The sequence below is a fragment of the Dipodomys spectabilis genome, unplaced genomic scaffold, assembly GCF_019054845.1.
Source record: "Dipodomys spectabilis isolate Male_0828 unplaced genomic scaffold, ASM1905484v1 ptg000273l, whole genome shotgun sequence".
In the NCBI taxonomy this organism is placed as follows: domain Eukaryota; kingdom Metazoa; phylum Chordata; class Mammalia; order Rodentia; family Heteromyidae; genus Dipodomys; species Dipodomys spectabilis.
The window spans coordinates 5,189,599-5,212,752 of NW_024870950.1; the positions used below are offsets into that span (position 1 = coordinate 5,189,599).

Sequence of the window (23,154 nt, forward strand, 5' to 3'; positions counted from 1 at the left end):
GGAATGTCCTTGAGACTCTTATCTCCGATTAGCCACAAGATGCCAGAAGTGGAACTATAGCTCAGTGGTAGAGCACTAACCTTGACAAAAAGTAGCTAAGGGACAGTGCCAAGGCCCAGAGTTCAAGCCCCTGGACCCTGGATCATCAACACACACACACACACACACACACACACACACACACACACACAAACTAAAAAGATCCTCTGTACTGTCAGGAGCCTCAGTGAATAATTCTGCTCACCTCATAGCAATGAACAGATCCAATGAAGACTTTCCCAATGTCAAGCAATTCAAAGTTGAAGTGAATCTTAGGTCCTATTCCTTCACCTCTGATTCGGAGAGGCAAGCGGATTTCTCGGCCTACAGAAACAATTGAGATTTTATTATCCCATATTATCCACAATCTGTCACTGAGGTAAACAATCAAAATTTCTGCACTGAGGAAACTGTAATATAACCAATGCTGAAGATTTATCTTACTTTTAGAAACAGGAATAATACTATAATTTTTTTTTACCTGTAAGGAGTGGTCTATATTGCAATTTAGCCTGACATTTTAGCAGCAAAAAGATTAAAAAATTTAATCACAGAAAGACAAATCACTGCATAGTCTCCCTAACATGCTGAAGACAAAATAGTTGATCTCATAAAAGCAGAGGGTAGAATATAACAGAAGCTGGGAAGGGTTGTGAGAAGGAAAGATCGAGACAGGGTTAGCTTAGTGGTAAAACATCTGCCTCATATGCACAAGGTCCTGGGTTCAAACCCTAACACTATCTCCCTTCCACCAACACAGATAAAAAAGGGGATTAAATTCTAATATCTCATAGTAAAATAGGTGTTGGAGTACTTGGAGTTAACAATAATTTATTGTATATTTCAAAGTAGCAAGAAGATTTTGATGGTTCCTAACACAAAGAAATGATTAGTGTTTAAAGTGATAGATATATTATTGTCCCCAATTTGATCATTACACATCATTTAGGTGTATGAAAATATCAGAACCTTGCCGGGCACCAGTGGCTCAAGCCATTTTTGATGTGTCCGTATGTGCATACAATGTGTTTTGATTAGATTCTTCATACGGCCCCCCCTTTTCCCAAGCTAATCTCAACAAGCTACGTAGTTCCATTTTCACACATGTACCACACATACACATACTATTTCACATGTGTGCACATCCTAGTACCCTCCCCTTCTAGACAAGACATATATCACTTACTAACAGCCATTTTTCAGATGTATGTTAATTGCTCAAGGGGATCCACCATATTGAATACATGCATATACTGTACTTTAATACTTAAGCTCCTACAGATGTGTATACCGCCATGTCAAGCTTGTTAGTAGGAGACAGGGATTTCATTAGCTTTTCACCGGGTCTGGCTTCCCACCCTGATGCTCTTGGTCTCTGCCTCCAAGGTCTCTGGGATTACAAGTGTGAGCTACCTTGCTCAGCCTCTGCTTGTGACTAATAAAAATTATTTTTAAAATTCTGTGTCTTACAATTCTATTATTTAGATCATTCTGAGTCTTAACTGCTTAACTTGGTTTTCTGTCAGATTATCTTATTCCCTCATATTCTGGGTGGTTTATTGATTGAATGATGGTCTAGGTACATGAAATTCATAGAGATAATTGAAACCCTTAAAAGATAACTTCCTGTAGCTTCTGGCTGGTAACTAGAGGATACTTATAATCTCAGAAAAACCTAATTTAACTGTCCTCAGCTAAGATTGTAATTACAGAATTAAGCCCTGAAGCAAATCACTTGAGTATCTATTTTCTTAATTCTCCCTAAAAGGGCTTAGAGATTCTAGGTATAAAAGAGAAGAGCTATTTCCCCGCAATCAATAAACACCTCAGAACCTGAGGCATTCATTCTCTTCTGGTACTTTAGTGGAGAAGTGTCTTAATCAAATCAAGTGAAAAAGTGATTCAAAGCTGGTTTTCAGGCTTTGTGCGGGCTAGCCTGCTTCCAGTTTCTACTGGACCCCAGTCGAATACCTGAAGTTGTCAAGACCATTTCTCCTTGGAAACCCCGTGAACATCATGGCTCTCCAAGTCTGATGGCGATTTCTATCTTTTGTCGGTTGTGGGGCTTGAACTCTGGGCTTGGACGCTGTCCTTCAGCTCTTCAGCTCAAGGCAAGCACTCTACCACTTGAGCTACAGCACCACTTCTGGTTTTCTGGTGGTTTATTGGAAATAAGGCTTTCCTGCCTGGGCTGGCTTTCAACTGTGATCCTCAGATCTCAGCCTCCTGAGTAACTAGGATTACAGGCGTGAGCCACTGGCACCCGGCTTGTCTGGCTTTTCTAGTTGTTCTTCTGCAGAGAGATAGAGTTGACCCAAACCAACCATCCCACCATTATTAGAAGCAGAATTTTCAAAACAAACTCATGCACATTTGACATTTTGGTAGCTGTAACCATATTGTCCTCTAGAATGGCTGTACAAACAGCTGTACTAACCACACTTGGAACATCTAAGTGGTAGTTCTAATTTATTGCCATCATTATAATTTCTTATGATATTTTATATATCATTCTTTTGTATCCTTAGTACTTTCTTCTCATGACTAGCTTTTAAAAGACAGGACTACTGTCCTTCTATCCCCTCTAGTGTTTGTCAACACAGTGGTCATTATATAAGTATTACTTTGAGAAATCCTAACAGTATTTGGGATTGCTGATTTAGTCAGAGTGTCCCCCACTCCATCTGGTCCCCAGAGAAGAGATTCCTCTAAAAATCAGATATTTATGGTAACAATGTTATACAATTCAAATAAAACTTTCAGAGGGCTCCAACATTGTCACCATAATCTATTATTTATACTTCTAATCAAGGCAATAATTTGTATTCTTTGGTTAAAAGGGATGGATTTTGACTGAGATTCAACATTCAGAATGGCAAAGAAAGAGAACTGCAAATATATCATGGAGTAAACTATCAGACTATTTACAACAGTCAGACCTAAAACTTTCCCCATCTGTTATCTTGACTTCTTTCCTAAAATGAAAAATGAAGTACTATAATAAAGCATGGTTAATGTTTCTTGGGCATTACTAATTAGTTCATAAGAGTTGGTCTTATTTGTAGTTAACCACTTCCCTCGCCCAGAATAGAAGATAACCACAAGTAATTCTAGCTTTGCATTTCTAAGGGGTCACATAAATTTTTGGTCATATCATAAATGTTAATTTACCATAAGATTTTCTAAGCAGATTATTTTCTTATCTTGATAAAAGATACCAAGTGCGAAGGCACTAGCAACTTTCAGGACAGGTTCTTTATTAAACGACAACATACTGTGTTTTTTAATCCAGAGGTTTTTCTCAAAAGCAGCAGAAAGACACACTACAGAATCTCTTTAATGAACCTAAAAATTCCTGACTACAACAGATTCCATTGCATTAAATACCAGAAAATTGCAGCCATGGGTACTTGAAAACTTGCCATCTATTATGGTCTAGTTATTTGTCTCCTCCAGCCTCCACGTCCTCAGATTCTTTGGTTGAAATCTTAATCCCCAAGGTGAAGAAATTAAGAAGTGATGCATCTGGAAGATGATTTAGGTAATAGAACAGAGCCCTAATGAGTGGAACTAATGTCTTATAAAAGAGGCCCTAGGAAGCTTGTTTGCACCTTCCACCAGGTACAAAGGACTCAGCAGAAAGGTGCTATGTTGAATATATGTTGACTATATCAAGAACTGCTATAAATCAGCTGGACAAAGACAACACCAAACCTTAGAAAAATGGGCCCACATGAGTGTCCAGAGTTGAGTGGTCAGACAATACATGTTATTTTCACTAACATAACAAAGTTCATAACTGCAGTTTTATTTCAAGTGTTCTTGAGGGGGAAACTTAAAAGTTGATCGGTCCTGAGTGCAGTCAAGGTTACAGAAAAATGTCATGGGTACTCATCTCCTGCAGGTAGGAAAATAAACTGGCACAACCCCTGTGGAGAGATTAGCCAGTCACCTGAGTGTGTGTATCGTGTATGTCTCAGAGATGTTACTTTGAGGAGTATATCCTAGAAAAACTGACATTGTGTTCCTGGAGATGTTCAAGAAGATTATTCTTATGCCAGTTTGGGGTATTGAATTTAGAGCCTCCTACTCACTCAGCTTTCTGGCTCCCTATCACTTCAGTCCTATCCAGCCTTTATTGCTGGTTAACTAGGATAGAATATTGAAGACCTTCCTGCCCATCTGGCTTTGAAACACAATCCTCTAGATGTCAGCCTCCTGAGTAGCTAGGATTACAGCCACAAGCCACTGGCATCTGGCTTTAAGAGCATGATTCTTAGATGCATAACAGCATTAATCTGGAAGCAGCACACATGTCTATTGGGAGTGGAACTTTTAAAAAGCCCAACAATAGACTATTAATGATTAAATCGTAGCCACATGTATGTTATAAGGGAACTTCAGAAAAATATGATAACAAAATTAAAATGCATATAGTTATGGGGTATTCCTTGTGCTTTATCTATATATTATAAAATTATTTTGCATAAACTCAATATAAATAAGAAATGTAAACAAAGTTTGCTTAGCTGTAAACTAAAACATTTCACTATATGTTTGCATGCACAAAATTGCTCAATATACCTCAAATCACTATCAGAATTTTCACATGACAACAATAATAATAGATCATTTTTGTCTAAAGTTGTTATCTAAAAGAAAGCAATACCATAATACATATGTATACACACTTGCCAGCAAAGCATTTATGCTTCCTTGAGCTGCAATATTAAAACAGTGCGTACCACAGCCCAGTTTCTGCTGTTCTGAGAAAGCAGATTTGCATCCTGAGTCTTCATTTAAAACCTGTTGCACATTGCCAGTACATCTTCCCACATTTCCCCTGATGGTTTAAATATCCTCTGTGGGTCACAGAATTTGTTTTCACCAGGTACCTAGAGCAACCACCAACCCGGGACCAATTTAGATAGCATTTTTAGAAACTTCAACACATCATTGTTTATATTATGGTTCATGTTCACAGCAGTATAGAAAGAAAATACAGCTTCTTTACTTGTTAGTATACTACTAATATAGTAGTATGTTTATGTGTTGTAAATTTATGTAATTTATGTATTGTAAATGCTTGGTGTCATAGAGAAATAGTTGATGAGTTGTTATATAGATGTTTTTAAACACTTTAGAAAAACTAGATAAAGGGTTTGGGTTTTGTTTTGTTTTGAGTACTGGCTTTCAATTTAGTTGGGGTCCTGTGCTTGCTAAGTAGGTGCTCTGCTACTTGAGCCACACCTCCAACTCTTTATGTTATTATTATTTTTCTTTCTTTTTTTTTTTTTTTGTTGGTCGTGGGGCTTGAACTCTGGGCCTGGGCGCTGTCCAGCTCAAGGCCAGCACTGTACCACTTGAGCTACAGCGCCACTTCCTATTATTATTTTTCAAATAAGGTCTAGTTTTGGCTTGGGCTGGCCTGGACAGTGATCCTCCTATTTGCTCCCATGTAGATGGCATGTAACAGGCATGCACCACCATACCTAGCTTTTTATTGGTTGAGATGGGGGTCTTCTGGTTTTTTTTGTGCATGGACTAGTGTATAATCTTCTAGGTATAGTTTTTGGATGGGCTGGGAACTTAATTATTTCTTTTAGTTACAACGGTGGACTATAGGTCATACCATTCCAAATGAGATATGTCTTTAAGGGATGGAGAGGTACAAGGTATGCACAATACAGGACTCAAGTCTTAGAATTCATGACTCCTGTAGACAATTTACTAAGTTTTCCAAGCTTTAGCTTCCTCATTTATAAAATAAAGACATCATCTGCCCTACCCAACTGAACTACTGAGAAGCTCAATGAGATCAGTATGTTCAAGATTTGGTGCTTATATACAAATGTTCAAATATATATGCTTAAGTGTTATGTAAACTGGATTCATGACAGACCTAGTACTGACTTTCAGTGGAGAAAGATGAGCTGTGCAGTAGAAGGAGCTAAAACAACTGGACATCCATAAGATTTATGATAGGCTACATGATGGGCTGCAGGAGTCCATGTTTCAAATCCTAGGTCTATGAATATTACTGTATGTCGCAAAAGGATGAGTATTATATTACATATCAAAAGATGTGTTGAAAGTAAAAGAATTTCCAGATGGCAAGATTATTCTGGATTATATTAATTAGCTTTGAATGCCTCTTGAAATCAAGTAATAGTAGCTTTCCAATTATACTTTTTCCAAAGTTGTCTTTTGCATTTCCATTAGAATTTTAGAATTAACTTATCAAATTCTATTTTAATAAGCAATTTAGGTATTGATTTTGGTTGCATTAAATACATTTTAACAATATTGAGTTTGTCAACTTATGGCAAATGTATAGTTGTCCACATATTTGGGTCTTTAATCTCTCACATTGTCTGAGTAGTTTGTGCCACAATGCCTAGCTTCTAAGAACTTTTCCCTCTCTATCTTCCTCTTTCTCTAACAGTACTGGGATTTTTAACTCAGTGCTTTGAACTTCCTAGGTAAGTTCTCTACCACTTGAGTCATGCTGCCAGCCCTTTTTACTTTAGGTTATTTTTAAGGTATTTTTCAGAATTTTCACACTTTTTGCCTGGGATTACAATCCTTCTACCTTTGCATCTTGCATAAGTCAACCATAAGCTTTGTTTGTTGAGACAAAAATCTCATTAATCTTTTACTCAGGCTAGACTCAAACTTCCCGTGATCCTCCTGATCTCTGCCTCCCATAGCTGGGATTACAGGCTACTACATCCATCTGAACTACTACACATTTTTTATTGCTATTGTAAATTATATTGCTTTGGAATTTTTTAATTTCTTATTTTTACTGTATGTTGAAGAAATATAATCTATCCCTTTCCATGTCAACCTTGTATGCTGAAAAACTTCTAGAATTGCTTCTTAGTCCTCATTTAAAATGAATATTCTCCAGTACCATTTCCACAGAGTTTGCTTCAATAAAACATAAGTGAAACCCAAGTGCCTACATTTTTAATGAGCAGCTAGTTTGATTCTGATGCAAATTCTCTAAGGACATCATTTAAACATACAAAAACTTCTAACATTAACTTCTGACAACATGGTCGAGTTAGTTGACTTGGTCTATTCTTCCACCCCAAATACAAAAAGAAAAAAAAAATTACTAAAAACATAGTAAGTATATATTTTAATGTGTATCCAAACTCAAAAAAAAGGAAAATACCAGGTACTAGAAGTAAAAAGGGAACTCAGCATAATAAACTAGCAAATTTCCCCAAAGAAAAGCAGAGACTTACAGAGCCTATGGTCTACTGGCACCAGTGTTACTCTCTCGTGAAGAGGACATAGGCTTTGTTTTCTATTTGGAACGGAGAATTAAACTCTGCATAAATCCAGGAGCCTAGAAAGTGTTTTTCTTAAGCCTATATATTGGTCTATGGAAGTAATAATGAGGCTCATCTTCTAGCTAGTACTCCACATGGGGCAGAAGCTCCTAGTACCAAAGTCTCATGCTGTACGGGGAGCAAGAATCAGAACAAAAATTACAGAGCCCTTAGCAGAAGACATTAAAAATGGTTCACCTAAGGAAATATTTTCACAGTGTAGTTGCCAGGCTAAAATAAATTCATAATACAAATACTTAAAGAACCAATCCAGTATGAGGAAAACTAGTGGTTACCATGAACACGAGCACCAGAAGAGTTCAAGATAGTTGAAATTCCTAGAGAAACTCTAGTAAGTTTTCTAATAATCTTTGAAGACATAAATAACAAAATACAAACTATAATTAAGGAATTAAAATAGGTATTTATTCAAACTATATATATGATTTCTAAAATGGAAAAACTAAGTCAATTAAATTAAAAACTGAATGGATAGATGACTTGATGAGCAGATATAGCTTAAAAATTAGTTAAGTAGAAAAAAGGACTCAGAAAAAGCACCTAGGAGCCATACAGACATAAAGATACAGGAAATATAAAGAAGAGGTTAACATACATGATGATTCTAAGGGAAAGACATACATACATATACATATACGTATATGTATGTAACAAACAAACATATACATATATGTATGTATATACACATGTTTGTTTGTTGTTTTTTTGTCAGTTGTAGGGCTTAAACTCTAGGCCTGGGCATTGTCCCTGAGCTCTTCAACTCAAGGCAAGCACTCTACCACTTGAACCATGGCGCCACTTCCGGTTTTCTGGTGGTTAATTGGAGATAAGAGTCTCAAGGACTTTCCTGCCAAGAGTGGCTTTGAACCTTAGTCCTCAGATCTCAGCCTCCTGAGTAGCTAGGATTACAGGTGTGAGCCACTGGTGCCTGGCTACACACATGTTATACACACACACACACTTATGTATATATACAAAAGAACTAGAAAAGTGACATGAGAAGAAAACAACATTAAGATATAAAATCATCGAGAATCTTCCAGAATTGATGAAAATCACTTAGTCTCAAGAAACATATCAAATACCATGCAGAATAAAGGGAAATACATCACAATGAAACTATAGGATATCAAAGCATAAAGCATATTTTAATACTGAGGGAAAAGAGACAGTTAATATAAATGGTAATTTGACTTCCAGTTTCTGATCTCAACAATTTAGGTCATTGTCTATGTGGTAAGAAAGTAGGCAGCCACAGAAAGGCCACAGATGGGGGTCAGCAAATAGCTAACAAGCAGGATAAACAGAAACATTACAAGTGTGTAAGGTAAGCTATTACCTAGGAAGAAGGGCAAGAGAAGAAAGAATCTCCACATGTATTTGCTCCTATGTACCATCTAGATCTCAAATCAAAGAAAAGCAAAGTCAAAGAAGGGAAGAATCTTTCTTATCTGCCCACAATTTTTTTTCCTAGTGACCTCAGACAGGTACTTTCAGCAACTGGTTGAAGATAAAATGAATCCTTCCCATGTCTTCTAAAAGACACAGAGAATTACATGGAATTTACAGGAAAGATAATATGGAATTACTATGTAAGCAAAGCCTTTCTTGGCATCTGTATCTTTTAATAAACCACTAACAAAATAAGGAAGAATTATTATGCAGATGGAAAACTGCCTGATTCAGTTTACCCAGGATATAAATTCTGTGGTAGAACTCAGCATTACAAATAAAACAACAGATGAATACCCTGGTTGTGTAATGTTTGGGAAACCTCTGGAGGGCAGCTAAACCCCTGGAGTATGGCCAAACCCAGTGCCCCTGGAAAGTGGGAGATGGGAGAGAGGCCCCACTATCCTGTTGTAGAGGCCCTGCTGTACATTGCCTCCAGATCCATTAAGAAGTCTGTAAGTACAGGAATAGGCAGGTCAACTCCCAAACTCCCAAGTCCATCCTGCATTCATCCTGAGGCTATCCTGAGAACCACACATTCATATACAAGGCCCTAGAATAGACCAAGTCAGGATTCATCCACTCATTCATTTACCTTTAAGCTACTTATTTACTCACGGAATCAATATTTATTGAATAAGTTTTATGTTCTTGGTGCTAGCAGTACATAAAAAATGGCTGGAAAGAATGTCAGAAAAAAAAGCTGAAGTTCTTGCAAGCAATTAGCAATGGCTAGTTTAGTACTTGATTCTACTTCATCTGATTACAAAACAGGGAGGGGGAGCAAAGCTGGATATAGTGATTCATGCTTGCAATCCCAGATACTTGGAAGGCAGATAGAGAAGGGTGGCAGTTTGAGGTCAGCCCAGGCAAACAGTAAGACTTGATCTCAAAAACAAGTAGATACAGTGGCACATAGTTGTAATCTCAGCTACCCAGGAGGCAGAGGTAGGAGGATTGTGGGTGATGGCCAGCCCTGATAAAATTAGCTGAAAACCCTATCTGAAAAATGAACTCAAAGCAGAAGTACTTGGGGCATGGCTCAATCCTCAGTACTACAAAAATAACAAGAAACATAGAAAAAGAAAACATAACTATTTCAAGTTTTTGAGTAGTAAATATTTGTGCCAAAGTTCCATGATTCAAGATGCCCTAAAGTCAATTGCAAAATGCTTTCTGGAATCTATACAATATAGGCAAGGAAAGTCCTATCTATAAAGGGGACACATTTAAGTTAAAGAGTAACTTGAAGAGAAAATTTCCAGCATTTGTAAGCAATAGCAGTGGAATACCAAGTAGTCTACTTAAGTTCAGGGAGGTGGCTCTCAACATCTGGGGCGATTCCACCCAATCCCTGACCACGGCTGTGCTGGTGGCTGGGGAGTAGTGCTTAGTGTTTTTTGACCAAAAAAAATCAGTTTTTCTCCAAGCACCCTATTGAATAATTTTGGATTCTATTTAATGCCTTTTATTATGGTTTGTATGATTAAAATCTTATTCTTTGACACCGGATCTTTCAGGACTAGTTTTAGATTATTAAGTTTTAGAGAAGAGTAAGATAAAAAAAAAAATTGAGGAAAGACTATCAAAGAAGTAATCAAACTGAATTTCTCAGAGTTGAAGTAATATATGAGTAATCAGACTCAAATGGGCTACAGTGAGCCGGAAAAAATCCCATTCCTGCACAGGGCTTCATCCCACTTCAGAACTCAAGTGCAAAAAAGAAGACTGAAAACATTCTGAGAGTCTTGAGAAAGCCCTTGAGTAGACCAAGAAGGAAAAGATGAGATGGGGTGCACATGGAAATGCATTTTTTAATTCTTGGATAATAGCTCTTTTGTAGACATAGAATCTGAACTACAATAAGAAGCTGGTAGGCTCTGAGAAAAATATCTTCATAGAGAAGACAATGAATTGTAGATTAGACAAGAGTGAAAAAACAAACATCTAAAAAATGTAAGGAAAGGATAAGTATAAGTCAATTATGTATAAGTCAATTATGAAGCAAATGAACACAAAGCACACTTGTAAGTAAAGGAAGGTAATCTACTGGTATAGACTTTAAGGATAGTGTTTGAGTGACTCAGGGTCAGAACTTTGGATCAACTCAGGATAAAATGTGATCCCAGAATATCTGGCTTTTTGGTGAGTAATATGTATGTAAATTGAAGCCTTAACTATGATCATCAATGATGATCTTGAAGGATAACTCACCGAAGGCAGAAAGAATGGCTACCAATGTCCTTATATGTGAAGAGGTATTATAAAGTTTAAGGAATAAATTCCAAGTATATTATTTAAGGGAAATTAGGTTCAAGTATGTTATTTAAGATTATAATAAAACTCATAAAATATAGAATAAAAATGATTGGATCACCAAAGGCCAAGGTGGAGGGATGGGGTACCTGCCAAGGGGCATATGGAGGAAATCATATGGTGTTAGAAATTTTCTGTGTCTTGATTTTGGTGGTTGCGACTGTTCAAGTTTGTCCAAATTCATAGAACCATACTCTGAAAAAAGCTGAGTTTTACTGCAGTAAATTATAACTCAATAAACCCGGGCAGGGGAAGAAAAGATATAAGTAAGCTAATATCTTCATCTTTCACACTGAGGATTAGGGAAAGTGTGGGGTTAATAAATCAGCAAATAGCAACATAAGCATCGAGTTAGCAAGGGAAATCACCATTCCAAGAAAAGAACTACAAGTGCTTCTTAGAAGTAGTGTGGGAGAAATAGACTATTGAGCTTTGCAATTTACTTTCTACATTGTTTACTTATATATTTTAAAGATTCTGAAACATGTTTAGAAGACAGAAGAGTTTCCAGAGAACAAAGAACTTCCTTAGATCTCTTACCTAGCAATGGTCTTGTGTATATGTGTGTATTGTGTATGTGTGTGAGTATGTGTGTATGTGTGATAGCAATGGGGCTTGAACTCAGTGCCTCACACCCTCCTCTCCTTTAGCTTTTTCACTTCTAGACTGGTGCTCTACCACTTGAGCCACTCTCTACTTCCAATTTTTTGCTGGTTAATTAAAGATAAGAGTTTGACGAGCTTTCCTTCAAACAAGGATCCTCAGCTCTCAGGTTCCTGAGTAGCTAGGATTACAGGTATGGGTCATCGGCTCCTTGCTCAACCATGTTCTTCATAGCAAGAATCCAATGAAGATTACATGTGGTTCTCTGGTAGAATGCTCTCAAACCTTCTTCTGGCTGGAAAGGTTCTTTCAGCCTTTCTAGAGTTTCAGGACTTTGACCTTGTGAAGTCACTGGATGATCATTTCATTCTGTTCTTTAATTCAGTTTGCTTGATATTATTAAGTATACATATTATGTAGACCCAAGGTACATAGTTTGGTCCTCATATCATAACTAGGGGTGTTGTTTGTTGTTTTCTTACCACATCCTACTGGGGGATCAATCACAGATACTCAAACACTGCTGGCATTAGACAAAATAGTACTCATAAGATCCATCAATAGGTTTTTTTAAAAATCTGAATTGGTTATTACAGTGATGATTGCCAGATGGTGCATCTTAATGAAGTGAATTCACAGATTCCTTCTTGTTCCACACATTATAATCTATTAGAAGCATTATTTGATCTGAACTTAGTGGGAGTCCCTCAATCGGCCTAAGTGTATGCTGACATGTCACCATCATTCTCTGAGCATTCTTTAATTTCTGGAACCAGAGGAAGTCCCAGGCTCACCTTGTTCATTCTCCGCCTCAGTCCTGGAGTCAGTTCCTTTCAGTCATCCAAAGCTTGGCAACCAGTAGCTTCCCTTTGGGTGACTGATATGTACATGACTAGGCTTCCACGATTGCTCAATGAGCGTAAGTTGGAAACACACATATGCACACACCTATTTACATATGCATTTTATTTGCAGGTCAGTCTAACTATATTTACATCAAGTTTATAATAGTCACTCCAATTCCATCTTAACTTCAAAGTGTTTATGTCGCTTTCCCCCTTTCTCTAAGAGTATCTCCTTACTCTAAGAGTGAAACATACAGGTCCCATCATCTCCAATTTTATATTTACTTTTTCACATAATTCCTTCAGTTTCCCCTTGCCACCAGGCTGCCAGTCTATTTGTGGTTTTAAGCCTCTGCCAGGCTGCCTTCTCTTCCTGCTTGACATGCATTATTTTGATTAAAAATTTGGAAGGCAAAAATAGTAGCCAGGTGCTATAAAAGGAATAAAAATAACACTTTGCACTGTGATAAGTTACCACAAGTAATAATCTTGCTGTTCTAAGCATCTAACAGGGAACCAAGGTCTATGGTTTTCCTATCGCTTTCTCCTACCAACACAACTGTAAGGCACTTTAAAGCTTGATCTGCTCTAGAGAGAAGTAGAACTGAATGTCTTGAATCCAATGTTACTCTACTGATATTGTGTAGTATTGTGTAGTGTTGATGTCCCTAATGTATATACATGTATGTATATGCAAGCAAAACATATATCTTTTCTCTTTCTCTCTCTCATACACACACACACCTATCCACTTTTTGCTCTGATTATTTAGTAGCCCGAATTTACTGTGCACAAGATGTCTCTACCTGAAATGTCGCAGTATACAGTCTGTTGGTACTGCTTGGCTTCCAGAGGGTTAAAATATACTGTGATTTCAGCTGAGGAGTTTGGCCAGACATCACCTTCCTAAACAACAGGAAAGAATAATTTTAAAACAATGAGATTAAAGGAAGGAGCTGCTTTTAAACCATGGTTTAATTTCCTAATTATCTTTTCATTGAATAATCTATATTTAAGGGGTACAGTATGATGTTTTACTGCCTATAGATAGGGAAATGATTACTAAAATCAAGCAAATTAACCTGTCTATATCCTTGTATAATTACCTTTTACTGTGCAGAGTACACTAAAATACATTATAGCTGCCATACAGTAGATTAAGTCTCTAGGACTTATAAATGCAAATTTGCACTCTCTGGACAGTGTTTCCCATTTTTCCCAACTGCCTAACCTCTGCTATTTCTAATAGCTCTGATTTTTAGATTCCACATATTAAATGAGATTGTGTAGTTCAGTATCTAGCTTAATTCACTTAATGTTCTCCAGGTTTATCCACATTGCTGAAAATGTCATAAGGATTCAATTCCAGGAAAACTGAGAGAGATACTGCAACAAATGCAAGAAAGCATAGCTTTGTTCAGAAGACAGTACTTATAAGATGGTACAAGTGTAGAACAAGCTTCAAATATAACTTCAGTTAATTTATGACTACATAATGAATTACTAAGAGAACCAGGATGGACCGGGTACCTTAAAAAGGTGTGTGTAGCCAGTGGACATGTGCCAGTCCACTCCATGTGTGGCCAGACACAGGGACTTAGATAAGGAAAAGAGTGTGGTGTAAGGCTACTGGGGCTCACAGCTTAGTGGAATGGTAAACACAAACACAAACATTTTATAATGTATACAACCAGTAAGGTGCCTATAACAAAATTCTGCAGGGGCCAAAGAGAAGGAAGTATCTGACTTCATTGGTGGAAGTACCATCTTTCTGACCAAGGGAAAGAGACCTTTACTCAACAGCATTGGCCTAAGGTAGAGAAAGGACCAGATGAGAATGCATCTGACCCATTGCCCCACTGTTGGTTTTAATTCAAATCACCCCAAAGTTACAGTCAGGAAACCAAATTTTGATACTCTAATGCAAAACAGAGCCTCATACCAGAATTTCTGTGTTATGTATAAAGATTGTACCAACCACAGAATTTGGTGCTATTTCACTAATTTCTCAAAGCTGCACTAAAAGCACCTGCCTACAAAGGTTTCTTAAGGTCTGACAAAGCCAACAGCCCTGTTTTGCTCTATGTTCAGCACACAATAAGAGTTCCTGAAGAATTTGCCTTACTATGACCTGTGTTACTTTTATACCATTTAAGTATATTGAGACAAAGTATTGAAAAAGGGGGAGAATGTGTTTTTTTCCTATGATTTTTTTTTTGTAAATAGAGCCAGATGAGTCTAAGTATCAAACAATCCAAAAATCTATAAACAGTCTCACCAGCTCAACAGAAAGCTACAGCAAGACAAGCTGATAAATAAACAGATTGCAAACAATCCCTAATGTATACTCGATCCAGTCTGGCTAGAAATGACCCAACCCCTGGAATAAAGAATTTTTTTAATGACATGCGTTTTAAATTTTTTATTAAGAAGGTTTTTTTATTGTGAAATACTGTACAGAGGGGCTACAATTACATGAGCAAGGTAGTGAGTACATTTCTTATTTCTTATCAAGCATTGTTGCCTCCTCCTTTGTTTCCCCTTACCATCCCTGCCCTCCCATCTCCCCGCTACCCTCGCGCCACACCCCCCACCCCCAGCCAAAGTTGTAAAGTCCGTTTTTTTGACATAACGCCTTGTACATCTCATTGTTGCAATGGATCCACCTGTATCTCTATTTAAACAATTTGTTTTTTCCTTTCCCTTCCCCAAATTATACCAACATCAAATACAGTGAAAACAGGGTTTATGCCATGGGGGAGGGACATACAAAGCAACAAAGAAATCATCTTATAAACATGTTAGAAACAATAACAAGAAAGAAAAACCATTTTTAAGTCCTTATCTTGGGGTTCATTTCATCTAACATCAACTTATCTGACTGTATCTGCTTGTCTCAGACATATACTAGTTATTGCAATTAAGGGAAACCATGGGTAAATGACATGCTTTAAAAGACCAACATCAAGCCAGGCACTGGTAATCCTAGATACTCAGGAGTCTGAGATATGAGAATCGCAGTTCAAAGCCAGCCCAGCTAGGAAAGTCCATGAGACATTTTATTTCCAATAAACTACCCTAACAAGCCAGAAGTGGAGTTGTGGCTCAAGTGGAAGCTTAAGGACAGCACCCAGGCACTGATTTCAAGTCCCAGGAATTTTTTTTTAAGCCAGGTGCTAGTGGCCCACACCTGTAATTCTGGGTACTTAGGAGGCTGAGATCTGAGGATCACAATTCAGAGGCAGCCCAACCAGAAAAGTCCCTGCAAAACTCTTATCTCCAATTAACCACTCAAAAACTGAAAGTGGCACGATGACTCCAAGTGGTAGAGTGCTAGCCTTGAGCAAAAGAGTTCAGGAACAGTGCCCAGGCCCTGAGTTCAAGCTCTGTGACTGAAACAATGAGAAAAAAACCAACATCAAATAAAAAGAAGAAACACATCTAAAGGCAAGCTGGACTTATTTATGAGAGCAATCAGTTTGATCACTGTACTTTTTCAGGCAACATTGTTCCTGATTTCAGAATGATGACACCCAGGCTCCAGGACACAACAGTGAGATCATGTGGGTCCTGGGGGCTCTCACATCTCACATTGGCCTGAGAGGATAAAAGTGCCATGAGGGAAGGGCTGCTATACCACCAGCACCTGAACTAGAGGAGGCCCCTAGGTGCTCATTAAATATCTGCTGAATTAGTTGTATCTACTCAGTATGTACTCTATATAGTTATTATCAAGTACCTACTTATTTTTGTAACCTTTTTCTGCTGTGTTCTCTTCACCTGGAAACCTAAAAGTAATATTTTAGAGCTGAAAGAGACCTTTGAAATCACATAGGGAATAGAAAAGTTCTAAGCACTTTCATTTCTTAGACATTTTACTGTGGTGCTTTTCCAAACCTTGACACAAATATCTGATGAATGGAAAACATGTGGAAGCTTTTGATTAGTGGACTTTTAGTGATACAGAGTTATTAGGAGTATTCATGGCTGAACTGGGTGGAAAGCCAAGCAGACGACATGGCTCATTCATCCACATCTTTAACCAATGGTGTATCAGTTTACAGATGCATGTCCCATCTCAGAATTACTACAGGCAGTTTGGTCATTCAGTTTCCTCTCTGAGAGGCCATCAAAGCAAGATCACTTGAAGGGTACAGACCCTGCAGAAGGATACTTCTGCCTTTATAGTTAGAAGCAGATAAAAGTTAGACTTCTAGTTCTTGATATCAAAAGCTTAAGTAACACTGCCCCAAAAGACAATACTCATTATCTGCCTTATAAAACCATAACCCTCTGTATATCACCTTAATAATAATAATAAAAAATGTAAAAACTCATAGAATTTTCTAGCAAATGAGAGATCAAACCACAGAAACTGCCAATAAGTCTAAAATGATCCTACTATTGCTTCTGTTTTTGAAACATTTCATATTATTTCTCCAATACTAGTGAAATTAACTTTCATACCCTTACATTTCTGAAAAGATTTCTTTCTTTATTGCTCAGTTCAGTTCTAACATTTCTGAAAATCAAAACATTCAGATATTCTCCTACTGGCTCCAACATTAATATCCCTTCTTTCCAGTCCTCTGAAACCAACCTAATCATTTAGAACTTCCTCCTGTTCTCCTTTCTTTCTCTGTATGACTGCTCTCCCTTCATTGACCTTTTTTATTTCTTCAAAGGAGAGCTGTTACATTGATGTAAAAAAATAATCATCAAAATGACTTTCAGTTGCATTGTAATTATCCTCCTTCTTGGTCTTAATGTTTGTTTTTCTCTCAGATCTAATGAGTTAAGTAATTGCATTTCACATATCAATCAAGTGGCCTGCTAGAAGGAATCAACTTTGAACTCTTAAGTCTAAAACTGTTCCTATATTATGGGTTTTGTTCAAATATTAAATATTGCTGGATTTGGAGCTTCATGTTCCCTCTGAACACCAATCAAGCAAGAGATATGATGGCCACTTTTGTGGTTTTCTATGAAACATTAATCATTAGTTCATGATTGGTAATAAATAATCATAAGTATATTGTCCTTTAAAATTGATTGACTTTAAACACAATTATATTGGTAATGATCAAAGGGGCTTAAAAATCTCCCTTAAAAATGCTAAAAGAGCAGGGCATTGATGATTCATGCCTATAATCCAATCCCAGCTACTCGGGAGGGTAAGATCTGAGAATAGTGGTTCAAAGCTAGCACAGGCAGAAAAGTCTGTGATACTCTTATCTTCAATTAACCACCAAAAGGTCAGGAATTGGTGCTGTGGCTCAAAGTGGTAGAGCATTAGCCTTGAGCACAAAAGCTCAGAGAAAGCAGCCCAGGACCTGAGTTTGAGCCCCAAGACCAGGACACCTACACAAACACAAAAATCTAAAACAAAAAGCTCTAAACAAAGAAATCGCCTTTCTTCCCTATTACTCATTTTTTTTTTTGGGGGGGGGGCGGGGTCCGGTCGTGGGCCCTGAACTCTGGGCCTGGATGCTGTGCACCACTTCCGGCTTTTTTTCTTTTGGCTTATGTGGTGCTGAGGAATCGAACCCAGGGCCTCATGCATGCAAGGCAAGTGCTCTACCACTAAGCCACCTTCCCAGCCCCCCATTACTCATTTCTATCTCTCTCCCCTTCCTCCTTTTTTTCTTCTATTTTTTTTCTTTTTCCCTCTCTTCTTTACTCCTTTGAAGGATATTTCAGGAACATCCTGCCAAATCAAAAACTCAAGTGCAAGAATAGAGTTACTTATGCTTTTACTTCACTTATCTGGAAAGCAATATGTCTCAAAGTTTATAACATGACCCAATTCCCACATTAATTAAAGTAGCTACATGAAATTTCCATCCATAGGAGTGATACAAATGTTTCCCTATTCAATGGTATACTTTCCAATCATAGTCTGGGATCTGTCAAGAGCCTAGAATGTTGTCTAACTCTAAATTATACTTTCACAATTATATAATTTCACAATTTACTAAGAGCTTTTGTTCTTACCATTGTTCTAAGTGTTTGTATATATTATTTAGTTCCAATCTTAAAATTGTATGAAGAAGTATTAATTCCAATTTTAAAGATAAGAAATTAGAGACAAAAAGAAGCAAAACATCTTACCCAAGGGAAAACTAATAATAAGTGGTAGAGCTAAGATTCTACAGTAATTTTTTCCCCAGCTTCCCCATCCCAACTACAAATTGATCAGACCTCACCTTTCTCACAATGTCATACAAAAGGCCAGAAGTTTACAATCACTACAACTGATACACAGACTTTGTTTTTCACCAGTTCCTGTCTGGTGAACACAGTGTGATACCCTGGGTATACATATGTTCAAGTACTTCTGGAAGGTGACTCATAGGAGGTTCTTTCAGAAAATGTAGTCCACAGTAGTATGTCACTACTCTTGAGAAATGCACTAGGATTCTAACCTGGTTGGGCAAAGAGTAAGGCCTAGCCAGTTCACAGCAGGAGAGGGGAATAATGATGCCAAGAGCAGCTATAATACCTGATGGATTGCATCATGCTTCACCCAAATGAAGATGTTCTTGGCTACATAAACAACATTTTCAGATCATTTCCCTTAAAGTATTAGAGCAATACCAACATAAAGAATTTTTCTAATTGCTCAGGAATCTGAGGGAGGACAATCATTTGAGCCTATGAGTTTGAGACCAGCCTGGGAAATGTAATGAGATAGTTCCAAAACAAGAAGCAGAAGGAGTAACAGGAAAAACAGTAAGAAGAGGATGAGGAGGACAAGGGGGGGCGGGGGAACAGGAAGAATTATCCTTGAGAACTGAAAATATACTCTCAAAGCCAAAGTCCTATCAATGCATAGCAAGAATAAAAATCATTAATAATCTATTAATCATTATAACCTATTCTATTATTCACAAAGGTTCCATATCAATGAGAGAAATTATGGCTTTCTTTGATATCATTTGGAGAATATACCAGTTGTTTGAAAGAAAAATGGGAAAATAAATGGAAGTTCCAAAAATGAAAAATAAACTAATTATCAGTGAGAAATAAAAATTAAACTGACACATGACACAGAAAGAGATTTTTTTCTGTTTCTGTATGTCCACTGAATCAGGTAAAGTTATGATTCTCAACATAATGATCATAACAGTTTCTAAGAGAAGGTACTAAGATTTGTCCATCTGCCAGAGGAAGCATCACAAAAAGCACATTTTTCTCTTGTTCTCACCTCCATTGCAAGTACAGTGAAGATTTCATTAGGCTTTATAAAGCAGATATAGTGGTATATGATGTCCATGCCTTTCTTTGGGGCACACAAAAATGTGTCTTTTCCAGTAAGGATGGGTGTTAACTAATTTAATGAGCCAAGAAGAACCTTGATGTTCCTAAGATTTTTCTAGGGCTTCTAGCCACACAGATTCTCCAATATAATACTGAATGTGCCTACGCAATTGCAAAAAGTGAGGTTGAGCACAAAGACCTTGAAGGACAATCCTAAAGAACAGAGGCTGGGGAATGGGGAAAAACTGTATCAACAGAGAAGCTATGACTTGTCAAGGACAGTTTGTTCTCAGCAGATCCTTGTCCTCCATTCTCCTTCCTGGTATCCATTTCCAAGAGTCAGCTCCCACGTTTGCAATGTGACTCGTGGCTAATGGTACAAGAAGTGGCTGGGATCTGCAGGAAAAAGCTAGGTCTTCCTTCTTTGGTAGCCATCTGGGCTTCTACCCAATCTGGTTCTGCTGAGCTCACATGGTATGCCAAATGGGGAAAAAGAAAGTAGACTAAATTTGAGCTGAGCTATCAGTGTGAATTGCTAGAACAGCACGTTTGCTGTGGGCTTAGATGCCAACAAAGCATGGTTTACTATTACTTACATGGTAATAAAGAAATTATTATGTTTCACTTCCTTTATAAGGCTCAATGAAATGAAGCATAAGCTTCACTGGGGACAATGGATGAAGTTTTCTTTGGAGTAGATACCTGGTAAAGAGAAAGAAGTAGGGTTGTTTTCTCAGCTCCCCAATAGTTAGTCAATCAGCTAGGCCAGTCTGGGCAAATGCCTTTAAATTTTCAGGCCTTTTCTTTTGGAGAAAATATCAGTATTCAATATTTGGAAAATTGCTGCATCTTCAAAGTGTGACCTGAGCCAGCAGCATCAGGGTTCATAGACAAGGCCAGCACATCTGTGCTGTGATTTCTCAGAGGATTCCTAGGTGCCTGGTAGATGGGAAAAGCTTAATTCTCTCTTTTTGCCCTGTGATATTCTTTTGCCTCTCAATTTTCAGAGCTGTGGTTTTGTCTTTGAATCTCTTTCTTTCAGAGTACCCCAGAGACAGAGCAGAGGAAATAACAGAATGAGATTGTCAAAATTCTGTACAGCCAGGGTCCATCTAGTACAATAGAATATTATATTTCTGAAAGTAGCCAATTCGACTTGCTTTTCTGGAAGGCACAAACATACATAATAGACTCAATTTTGCAGTTCCTTTCCAAGGAGAGAGAGAAAAAACAAACATATGGAAGCAGGTGGCTTGGCAAATAATCATTGTTCTACAGAACCCAGTGCCTTCCCTAGGTAAGAAATAAATAGAAAATCTGAGGCTTCATGGCATTTGTACTCCAAGATATTATCCAAAGAATTTACATATGATAAACTTGATGTAAATATTATCACCATATGATATAATGACTACACAACTACTCCAGTTGCTTTTAGAATATCAACAAATTATCAAGTAAAAATTTATAAAAGCAACAAAACAAAACATTTCCAGGCTAGGTGCTAATGACTCACACCAATAATCCTAGCTACTCCAGAGGCTGAGTCCTGAAGATCAAGGTTTGGAGCTAGCCCAAGGATGAAAGTCAGTGAGACTCTTATCTCCAATTCACCACCAAAACACCAGAAGTGGAGCTGTGGCTCAAGTAGTGGAATGCCAGCCCTGAGCAAAAGGCTAAGAGACAGCACCCAGGCCCTGAGTTCAAGCCTAGTACCAGTATATAACACACAACACACATACACAACACACACACACACACACACACACACACACACACACACACACACACACACACACACACACACACACACACACACACACACACACACACACACACACACACCTCTGTCCTGAGGTCACTCTAGGTTCTTGATATCCTCCTTTCTTTACCAATCAACCTTTCAGAGTCTCTCAAAAGACAAAGTCCCAGCTCTCTGTGAGTAACATGGCTTCCAGCCTCCCTCTGCCTAGATAATCAGGAAGTAGAAGACAAAACAAGCCGGGGGCTCTGCAGCTCCATCAGCACAGAAGATGCCCAACTCCAACTCCATAAGGTTTGAGCAACTGTGCCTCTGGTCTTGAATCCTGGTGGTCATTTTTGTGGCCACATTTAATGATAAGCACAATGAGAAGTTTTCTGAGACAATGGGCAAATCCTGTGGCCCATTTGTGGACAGGTGGAGAAATGGAGAGGAAACTTGGAAGTTCTAAAGTCTTTGGTTTGTCATTCCCCCAGCAGAGAGTCAAATCACTTCTAATATGGTCATATCAATGCAATGTGATTAAAATTCAGACCCATAACCACCTCCTGGAAATTAGGAGCAGGATTGATCTTTTGATATTGAATCTCCTAGCTTTAAATTGGAAGAGTCTCTGAAATAGGAACAATGTTCCCATAAGATGTTCAATATGCAGAGAACACAACCAGGACTACACTAACCTTTGCTTTAGCTGATGCAGTTGAAGAAATCAGTGTAGACCTAAGAAAATAGGTATGTATGTATGTATGTATGTATATACATATGTATATATGTGTGTATGTATATGTATGTATGTACTTGTATTTCTTTCCAGAACTTCTGGTAGCAGTTTCCCCTCCTGTCTCTCTTTTAAATTTACTTCATTTGAAGATGATATCCTTCCTCAGTGGACAACAGAGGCTAAAGAGGCCATCAGAAAGCAAAGTAGTCCTGGAGCCTCTGCATCCACCTTGTATTTTGTTCGATTTTACAGAAGGTACAACTAAGATGCATTATTTGATCAGTTGGTAATGCTGCTTTCTAATCTTTTATGTTTCATAGCAAAAGCTTGCTTATTAAAAGGAATAGTACTATTGGGGGGGGAAAACAAATCACCAATGCAGAGCTCAACTATCAGAAATTAAGTGGCAGCCATTTGGCACCAGTGACCTGATATGTGAGCGAGATTCAGAAGAGACCTTCAGCAGAAAATGATGCAGAATGAGGCATGATAGATGTAGAAAGAACTCTCTTTGGTCCTTTTCTATGAAGCCCTCATTTCTCCTCTCTTTCCAGAGCTTCTAGGGGTGGGGGGTGGTGCTAGAGGCCCTCTTGTATACTCTGTACTTTTCCTTTTTTGCTCCCTCTTGGGATTTCATGCTTTTTGTGGCTGCAATAAAGACTTCCACAGGACACTCACAAATCTTGTCTTTGGTCCTAAAACCCTTCCCACAGTTTAGTACTGTATTTCCAAAGCTCTCTGGACATCTGTAGTCATCTGGAATTCAACACAGTCAGAGGCAAACTCACTATA

The 23,154-nt window shown here is 37.9% G+C and overlaps 1 protein-coding gene across 2 annotated transcripts in view; it reads right to left on the reverse strand.

Annotated features, from left to right (window-relative positions):
* The window catches only part of Hydin (HYDIN axonemal central pair apparatus protein), a 236,973-nt gene that overhangs the window by 163,645 nt on the left and 50,174 nt on the right, over nucleotides 1-23,154 (reverse strand). For both annotated transcript variants that reach the window (XM_042700777.1, XM_042700776.1), the window contains exons 9-10: nucleotides 13,426-13,525; nucleotides 245-363 (exon numbers count right to left, since the gene is read on the reverse strand). In XM_042700777.1, coding sequence (XP_042556711.1) covers nucleotides 245-363; nucleotides 13,426-13,525 — 219 coding nt within the window. The remainder of the gene's footprint in view (nucleotides 1-244; nucleotides 364-13,425; nucleotides 13,526-23,154) is intronic.